A 9,993-nucleotide genomic window follows, 5' to 3' on the forward strand; every position below is an offset into this window, starting at 1 on the left:
AAATGAAAACTGCCTGCCCAGCAGCCAAGTGGGGAGAGAGGGAGGGAGGAAGAAAGCACGCGGAAACTTGCCATTTGTTGTGGTTTTGGCAAGGAGTCAATGGAGTATGTTCCCAGCTACAACATTCAGAAGGATGCCACATAGGCATTGATTAGCAAAGGGCAAGGAGAGAGGGAGGAAAAGCCAGAAACTGAATGCTACTGGCTTGCAACCATTGGGACTAGTTAGGGAAACTGGACAAACACTGTGCACAAGGCATTGATTTATTCTAATTTCCACATCTATTACTGTTCGTGTTGTTTCCAGAATTGTGTCATATTCTAGCAGAAAGGTGGGCAACTATGGCCCTCGGGGTGCTTTTGGCTTACCTTTCCCACTAGCTCTTGCCAGCACAACTAATTGTGAAGGATTATAGGAGTTGCACAAAGCCACCAGAGCATAGTGGATTGAGTGTTGGACCACAACACTGGAGACCAGGTAGAATTCAAAGATACAGCTGTGTTAGTCCAAATGCATCTGAGGAAGTACACTTTAGTCTATGAAAGCTCATGCTGCCAACTTCTTTCTTTCAGTTAGTCTCAAAGGTGCTACAAGATCTCTCTACATCTGCAGACCAGGGTTCGATTCCCCACTTGGCCATGAAATCCACTAAGTGACTATGGGCAAATCACACATTCTCAGCCTCAGGGGAAGTCAATGGCAAACCTTTAAATAAATCTTGCCAAGAAAAACCCACAACAGCTTTAGGCTCGCCATAAGTCGGAAATGACTTGAAGGCACAGAACAATAGGAGTTACAACTCCAGAACAACTCAAAGGCCACATTTACCTAGCCCTATGCTAGGGTGACCAAAGAAAAGAACCTGAGAAGAAAAAGGTCACTGCAAATGGTTCCTACAGAGTTCTGTGCCACATGGCAGAGAAAGAAAGAAGAGAAAGGATGAGTCCTGCCTTAGGCACTGCATGCTTATTTTACTGGACAAGTTTTTACTCTTGCCTCCTCCCCAACTGGCATCATACATTTGGAAGGAGGAGAAATTAAAGCTCTGCCCCTGGGAACACTTTGTCACTGTAGGACAAACCTGTCTTCCATCTCCATAATATGAGTCAGTCCAAATAAAATGGAGTGCAGAAAGTCACAACAGAGTCCCTTGTAGATCTCTGCCACATGCCAGTCCATCAGTTCCTGCCCAAGGATAGCATGATGCTCTATCCATCAACATCACGTTACTTCTTCATCTTGGAAAGATCTTTTTTTTTTCCCCTTCCAAAAGGCTATAAACAGGGAGGGAAATCTACACAGCACTGCAAAGAAAGATATTCAGGCAGCTTCAAGCATGGTTACCGGGCTTACACTGCAGAGGATGGTAAGAACAAAGCTGTGACCAAGTCTCGTCCTACAGAAAGCAAACCTTCATGAAAAACTAACCGACAAGAGGGCATGAAAGTTTGTTTACTGCTGTCTCAGCATAGCTTTCGCACATGCGAATGTAAGCTGATTATAGACCATTAAAAATACAGTACGTTGCCACAGAGGGGAAGTGAGAGTTAAGAATCAGCAAACTCCTCAACAACTGCGGGTGAGAATTGCAACATTGGACTTGAGCAATGTATGCTCAGAATTTGAGAGGGAGGGCCAACTTTGGACAGAGAACAAAACAAAAGGACTGTCCTTTCTCTGTTGTGTCTCCTAACACAGTTGATGCTTTCTGCCAGATAGGACAGGGCAAGAATGCTACTGACTGGGCTGTACTTCTCATGTACAAGAGAAAAATCAGCATCACATAGATATCCAGAGTGGATTTTTCAGCTCAGCGTCAACTGTTGTCAAATTATGTATACAGTACAGAATTCCATCCACTGCTCTAAGCACAAGACATGCTTTTTGCAAAACTGCAGTATGGAGAAGAATCTGAGGAACGGCAGAGCAAATATTTTGCACAGAGGGAGCTTCAAATCTCAAACATGTTCATCCAAAAGCAACCTGGAATCAAAAACCAAAAAAAGAAAGAAAGGCCAAACTCCAAAAGACACCTAGAACACACTGTCCTGAAATAGATCAACCCATGGCCTGGTTCAGCCAAAGGCAGCTTCAAGCAAAATATGGGGCAAAATATTATAGTCATATTGTCGGCTTATAATTTATGTGTCAAAAAGAGATTTTAATGGGGTGGTGCTTTTATAATTTTTCTCTGTTGTTCTCTTTTTTTTTACTATGTTTTAATTGTATATAATATTGCTTTAGCCTTGTGGTTGTTGTTGGGTTTTTTAAACTAAACTGACATTCAACTGTTTGGGTTTTTTTTTTACTTTTGCATGAATGTTGTTTTTTTTAAACTATACCATCTTTTTAAAGTCCTTGGAAACTGCCTTGGATCCTATATAGACAGAAAGGCAGGGTATTAAATGAATGGATGAATGAATGAATTCTCCAGGCTTTCTCCCAAAATGGAATATTAATCAGCAAGTTGTATTCATGTGTTGCTGGCTTTCCAACTTTGCCTGCTATTTTATGATTACGATTTAAAGAGATAATTTAGATTTATAACTAGGATGACAGTACAGTAAATCTCTTTATTAGTCCTGTACATCAATAATGATGGAAACCATTTAAGTAAATAAATTCATTGCAATTGTCTGTGTCTTGTCAGCCATCTTCCCTACACTGCCATTTTGGTTCTAAGACAACACTTCTCAGAATATCTGATGTGAGGGAATGCTTTTTTGTTTTGTTTCCCCCCCAGTGTGCCAGGGACCAACACCATATTTGTGCCCACTGAGTACTGTTGCTTCTTTCTTTTCTAGAGACTCTCCAGGGACTGGAAGCCAATGGCTCAGGTACCAGCTCCAGTCTAAGGACCATCACTTTGAGTATAGATGGCTTGTGGTATTCAGATTTTCCTCCTTGTGGCACCTAGATCCCTAAAATGCAGTAGGCAAATGATAAATCTAAACACGAAGGAAATGCCATAACATGTGAACATCAGTGAATTATGTAAACTTGCTATCTTTGGGAAATAGTTTTATCGATTTCTATGTGGACGCCTGAAGACACTCAATGACTCTAACCCAACCTTCATTCAACTACCTGACTTCCAAACCTTTTACTACAACAAATTATTGATTCGCAGAGGCGGTATGTGAGTAACCAGGGAGGCACAGGTAAAAAGCCCAAGCTCTCTAAACCAGAAAGGAAATGCATTTGTGCTTCATTGCCTTACACCTGGAAGGGTGCTTGGATAGAAGTAAGATCTGAAGCTTCTGACGTTACGAACTTCCACCTTTTTGCCCTGACTCCTTCCCCAGCACCCAAAGGGATGGTACACTCTTTCAAAGATGAGTTATTACCATGGCAACAGTATCTTTCGCGTTCCCATCTTCCAGCTCACTGGAAATGCTGCAGTGCCCTGTGCTGAGACTGCAAAGGAGAACAGACTGCCCATAATATATATACAAGGGTATATACGATGCTGGCACAGAAAATGCAATCGTCAGCAAGCCAGGCTGCCTGCTAAGACCCACACATACACACACACACACACACTCTAAGTCATTCACATCTGGTGCAGGCAAGGGAGGGGGCATTCGATTACTTGTCAGCATCTGCCTTGAATGAGAACTAAGAAAGAGAAAAAGACTTCTCTCTCTATATATATCTCAACAGTTAGAGGAGGCTTGCAGCTTACAAGGTGGGGAGGGGGGGAAGGAAGGCAACATGTAAGAAAACCCTTGAAAACAGACCATAGAAGTTTAGAAGACTTTTGTTCTTTCTTCCCTCAGGGAAATGTGTATGGATTTCCCTAACGTAATGCTTTCTGTATCCTTTCCCCTTGCTAAAGTATGTATTTTCCCTGTCGATTAAAATGTGTCTGAACATGTGGATGCATCTTTGGTCACTCACATTTTTCAAGCCACTTTAAATACCATCTTGGCAGAAAGGCAGGATATAAACCCAATAAATAAATAAATGTAATGTAGGCATAGATTTGTGTGTATTTTACCTCCTTGAAACATACAGCAAGCCTCACAAATGTGCAGGCTTCCCAGGCAAAATGCCTAGCAAAATATAGTAGGAGATACAACAGGGACAGTGTCACCGAGAATCTTTACCCCAACATTATTCTTTTAATTTTGTTTTCTAGCAAAGGTGGTATGGTACTCAGTCTCCAGCCATTAGATCTATTGATATCACATTATAAATGCATGTGGAAGATCCAACCTGGCATGCGCTGAGATACAGCAATGCCTACTGAACAATTGATTATTCAATGTGGGCACGACTGTTTGCATTTGATGAATTAAACTTTTAACATATTTCCCAGCCCAGCAATTAATGGTATCTTAATGGAAGCCCTGGCTGCATATCTACAAGTTCTAACAGACATCGTGGAATTAGCTTCAGAAAGACAACACTTCAATAAACATAAAGTTGCTCCAGGGCCCAGTTTACAATGTCTGAGAAGCACTTGCTGCCTGATGAGTGGGAAGTGATGGCCTTGGACTATGGATCCACCTCCAGGAATCCATTTGCAGATCTGTCTTCTGCAAAGCTTCATCTCCCTAGGACTTACTACACTGTTGTTTCATATTAATTCAACTGCATGCCCTTTTGTCACAGGCTGTGTCAAAGCATATTGTTATGCACTACACAGTTGTGGGTGTGCATTTTCTGGAAATTATCGAATGGGAACATGTACTGGAAATTTTTCTGAGCCGGTAAAAATCCATGGAGATCTGATATATCATGCTTGGGTTATGCGCACTCCTCTGCCACTTTGGTTCAGCAATTCCGTTTAGAAAGCACAATCACTACATAGAAGAAATATAATAGACACAAAGCACAAAAGGATCACTAAAGTGAATTACTAGCAAATGTGCTTTAGTTCTTGGCCCCAAAACCACATTGCTTATAAAACTGCAAGGCTTAAATAAAAATTCCTCATGAGGTAATGGTGATCCAGGGCATTCCTGAATCTGAGAAATCTAGGAGCAGAGTGGTCTCTGTGATGTTACTGGATAGAAATCCCCATCTGGCCACACCAGCACTGCCATCAGTCAAGAGATGATGGGAACTGCAATCCAACATTTAGAAGGCCACATGTTCTTAACCCTTGCCATAAGGCTAAGTTTACCAGGCCGCTCTTTATCTATTTCTGATTCAAAAAATACATAAAGCTTCTGAATCAGTGTGGCTGGGCCAACAAAAAATTGGCATTAAACCAGAGACACCTGGGTTCAAATTCCAAACAAGCCAGAATGGCTGGGGTTTTGGCAAATGTCTCTTTTCAGGATTAAATTGGATAAGAGGAAGAGAAGGTTTATAAAATGTGACAGATAACTAAACAAAAGGCTTTAAAGTGCTGTACTGTCTAAAGTTATATTTATGGATTCTGTTTTGCTTTTAAAGAGAGGATCCAGCTTCTAAAAACAGAGGAAGACGTTACAGAATTTTGACTATGTACAAGTCAATGGGGCCCTCTAGTGGTTTTACATCCTATAGGTGCATTTCACATATTTCCCCATTTTCAGAGTATCTATTATGGAGCCATTATGTAGACTGAACTGTTAAATGCATCCAGTATACTCCTGGCTACAATCAAAGTAAAGTATATATTACTCTGGATTTTTTTTTAAAAAAAAATCATTAGACAACCCATTCAGCGAATTATTTATCAATGACAATTCATTCCTTGAACTCAACTGTTAACACAATAGCAAAAGCGAAGTTCAAATGCCAAAGCGGAAATTCAACAGTATTTTGCTAAGCATACTATCAGCAAAGCTGCTCATCATAATGTAATTTTATGCACTAGCACTGCATAGTATTTCACAGTTCTGGTACAACTACTGGAGAAACATAACCTTCAATGAAAAGAAAAGCACCACTTTTTGGTCCAAACACCAAAAGATCTAATGGTAAGACTCTCTCAAAACAGATAGAAGGTATGTGCACATTAAGCAGGACTGGGCTTGCCTTTACTTACACTGTGACCATATCAACATACTCAAACACACCTTCAAATGATTCATTTTGTTGGCTGATGTTCTCCTCCCCTCTTGTAAAACCTATCGAGATGCACAGCACTTTTGCCAAGCGGTCTTAGTGAGAGACCATTTGCCTTGAACTCCAAGTTCCCTCTGAGGTCTCCATCCCACTCTGTATGCCAGTGAGCCAAATAATCGTATCAACAACCTTGGTGCTTCAACAGAGCCAGCTTCATCCACCTATACTGTTATGACAGCAGTAAATCACTAAACCAAGGATCCATCTCCTACCTTCCTGCAACGAGGGTTAGGACAGCTGAACCTCTTCACATCTTTGTCCAGCAGGGCTGGGAAGTTGCAGAAGGGACATCTGTGAACCAAGAAGTGGCAGTGAGAGCTCTTCGCCATATTGTCAGTGGAGCCAATTTATTTTAAATAAATAAAAAACAAAGGTGATTAGACCAAGCACCATGGATAAGAGACCCATCTATGGCTACTGCCTACAAGTTGGTGGAGTGTGATAGTGGGATAGAACTATAACATTCTTGCCCCACTTATGACTTGATCCTATGTCTGGTTAGCCATAGCAAAAAGCCAGATGCAAGACTAAACAGATCTTTGATCTGATCCAGCAGAGCTGCTCTTACAGGTCAACTTAAAGAAATGGAAATGTTAACATAGTGCTGAACAGCCTCAGAATTTCCATACTATTTAGACCGAATTACAATCCTTACCTGACTAACTCATCTGCACAGGCAGCAGCTACCTCCTCTTCTGCTTTCCGCTCGTAGTATTTACACAGTATATTTTCAGGAAGCACTTTCTCCAATTCGCTGGTTGGAAATGAACATGTACAGCTCCCTTCCATGCAGCTGAGCTCTGACTATGAAGAAAGGAGTGCAAGAGAATTAGATAGATTATAGATGCTGGAGCATTTAATAATTTATATCAGTGCTATTTTGGGTACCTAGATTCCTCCAGGAAACAAAGCTATCAGAAAAAATGATGTCCCACACATGTGGGGATACAGCTATGAACACAGCCACATTGCTTGATACCATGTAGAGCGAAGTAAACAAGGTGAGTCAGAAAACAGTAAACACATGTTAGAGTGATATAGAAGAATGTCTGGTGTCACAGAAAGGCTTTATGAAAGAGCTTCTCCTTTTTTTAAACTAGCCAGATAGCCTGAGGTTACCATTCAGCTCCCAGTGAGCATGTTCTTACCTTTCCAGAGCCAAAGACTGCCTCCTGAGCATACTTTATTAGGCACTCCTTGCAAAACAAGTGTCCATCTGCACATTGCGTCAGCTCCTCAAATGCAAACTCCCCATAGCAACAGCGGCACTCAATCATCTGGCCATCCTGCAAATGAATTCTTAAAGGTTAGTACAATCCAAAAGTACCAATGCTGTCCTTAACACACAGCTACTTGCCCAGTAATAGAATCCCACCTGCCTGAGGGGCAGCATGTCAATAAAGCAACTTTGTGGTCAAGGCATATTGCTTGTGCTTTGAAAACATGAGTCAGGCAGGAAAAGAGACTCTCATGCTCTGTCCCAACAGTAGTTGCCTTATTTATATTCAACCCCTGTGCAGAACTGGACCAGAGAAAATTGCTATGCACAGCAAGCAAGGCTGCGTGTGAGAAATGCCAATGGCTACTAGCTTCAGCCACTATTTTGTGGGACAATTTAATAGCACAGTGTGGGAAGTTAGCAATATCACTTCACAGAAAGCCTACTGAAACTTGCCAAATAGGTGTGACTGGACACCGTATCAGTTTTACACATCTATTATTATCTGATTATTCAATATTCTTCAATGAAGAAGAAAGTATTTAATTAACAGCACCTCTATTTAATTATTACATTTATATTCTTTTTTCCTAACAGGATTATGCTAAGTGTAGTCATGGCTGTTTTTCCAGATTCTCCTGGCCAACCCCCTCTTTTTGGGGGCAAAAAGGGGATGAGCCCCCTCTTCTGGTAACAGAACATGTATCTTTTAAACGTGTTGCTGTCACCCACAGACATTGTTTAACATCAAAACATTCCAATTTTCCAAAACCAGAAGTGGGATTATGGCCACTTCCATGATTCTTCCTCAGTTTATGGTATTTCTGATAATCCTTGCTGCCTCCCAAGGTAAAAAACTGGTTTCTAGACCTGCCACAGTTGCCCACGCCTGCTCTAACAAGTTCCTCATGTTGGCCTCACAGTTCTCAATAGAGTAGGCAACCTAATACCCACTGGACATGCTGGCAGGGGGTTATGGGACTTGTCATCCAAAACTTCCAGAGGGCATCAGGTTGCCTATCACTGGGTTGTAAAATAGAGCCCGACAAATTTACTGTTAGCATGCAGATTATGATGTCAACCCTCTTAGATCAGGAAAATTCTGTCAAAAGTTCAGAGACCAGGTTTGAGCTGGAAATCTCTCCCTATGTCTCTGAGCTACTTACTTTTTGATACTGTTCTTCATTCATCTGCAGGGCAAGGAGGAAATCTGCATGCTGAAAAGAAAGGTAACAGACACATACTCAGCATGGTTGCACTATGGATTTCTGTTTTGTTATTGCCGTGTGCCTTCAAGTCATTTCCGACTTATGGCAACCCCAAGACAAGCCTATCACAGGGTTTTCTTGGCAAGATTTGTTCAGAGGGGGTTTGCCTCTGTTACAGACTGCACAATTTGCTCCACAATGAGCAGCTCACAGAAAAATGGATGCTCTGCGTGCTTTTTGAAGTGAAGTGGAAAGCCCACTGTTACCGAGCTTCTCAGACTCCCTACTCAGAATAAACTTTCTTAACCATAGTATGCTATGGCAATCTTGACTGCAGGACCACGAAGAGGGGCACACAACTGACAGCAAATTTAATTTTAGATGTGCCCCCAAATGATGGTACACCGTGTTCTGTTCTGTATGTGGTAGAGAGCACCTTCAATGACCTTTCAGGAGATATGTTTGCTAAGTAAAGCACTAGGACAACATATGGATGGATATTCACATCCAAGAAAGAAAGAAAGACAGTTCACCAAGTCTCAGTTGCCACAAGAGCTCCCAAACCCATGCGTAAGACCTTACTTACCTCTGCCATTTCTTTTATCTTCTGTTCATAAAATTCCCGTTCTAGCTGCACAGCTGGCAGGAGAGAGAGGGGGTCATAGCTCCTGCAGTGCCGCCTCTTGTTCTCCAAGAAGAACATGCGCTTTTCAATTTTCATATCACCTAAAACATTATTTGAAAGAATGGCTGGCAGGTAATACAAAAGCAAATACTTTTTTAATGAGCAGGAAACAGGAGGAAAGCACAGGGTGCATACAAAACGGCAACCTCTGAAAATCGAACTCTACTATAATTCAACATTGGGACTGTTTATCATTTTATTCACTCTAACAAAAGCTCTGATTAATAGGGGATGTTATATCACTGCCATATTAAAGATGGAAGATGGAGGAGATTGAGGCCACCTTAAAGAGAAAAAACATCCCCCATCCTCAAATAGATAAATTAGGACTCTGAATTTAAAAGAATTTTATATGTGAAAATAAAGTAATACAAACCTGAAACCAAAGACTGAATTATATCATCTGTATAATACATTAACTGTATACTTTGATACTTCAAATACACACACACAAACACATACATATTCTGCCTCTTGTAAGCATGAGAAGAGGTGAACAAGTTATCTTTGGTGCTGAAACCTCACTTCTGATCAATGGCAATCTTGTTCAGGTACACTTCTGGCTTTTGAGAATTCACATGCACCGGACACAACCTTTCAAGCATACTTTTTCAGAACTATGAGTGCTAGAAACATGCTGTTATTTTTAAACACTATCCACAGAGTAGCTCCTCACCTTGCTCAAATTTGAAATCTATGAAGGAAAATTGGTTCATTTCTTTCCTCCGCTTTCTTTTGCCACTGGTTTCAGGAGACAATTCTTGCCATTTTTTGATGGCATCAGAAAAGGCCTAAAGAAAAAAGCAACCACATAAGCA

General features: G+C 41.1%; 1 protein-coding gene across 1 annotated transcript in view; it reads right to left on the reverse strand.

Annotated features, from left to right (window-relative positions):
* RNF216 (ring finger protein 216) overlaps nt 1-9,993 on the reverse strand; it is a 74,257-nt gene that overhangs the window by 43,796 nt on the left and 20,468 nt on the right. Inside the window, 6 exon segments of the mRNA XM_042437715.1 lie at nt 6,276-6,354; nt 6,719-6,867; nt 7,212-7,349; nt 8,449-8,499; nt 9,077-9,216; nt 9,852-9,966. Of these exon segments, the coding sequence (XP_042293649.1) occupies nt 6,276-6,354; nt 6,719-6,867; nt 7,212-7,349; nt 8,449-8,499; nt 9,077-9,216; nt 9,852-9,966 (672 nt within the window).

Source organism: Sceloporus undulatus, chromosome 8 (assembly GCF_019175285.1).
Source record: "Sceloporus undulatus isolate JIND9_A2432 ecotype Alabama chromosome 8, SceUnd_v1.1, whole genome shotgun sequence".
Lineage (NCBI taxonomy): Eukaryota > Metazoa > Chordata > Lepidosauria > Squamata > Phrynosomatidae > Sceloporus > Sceloporus undulatus.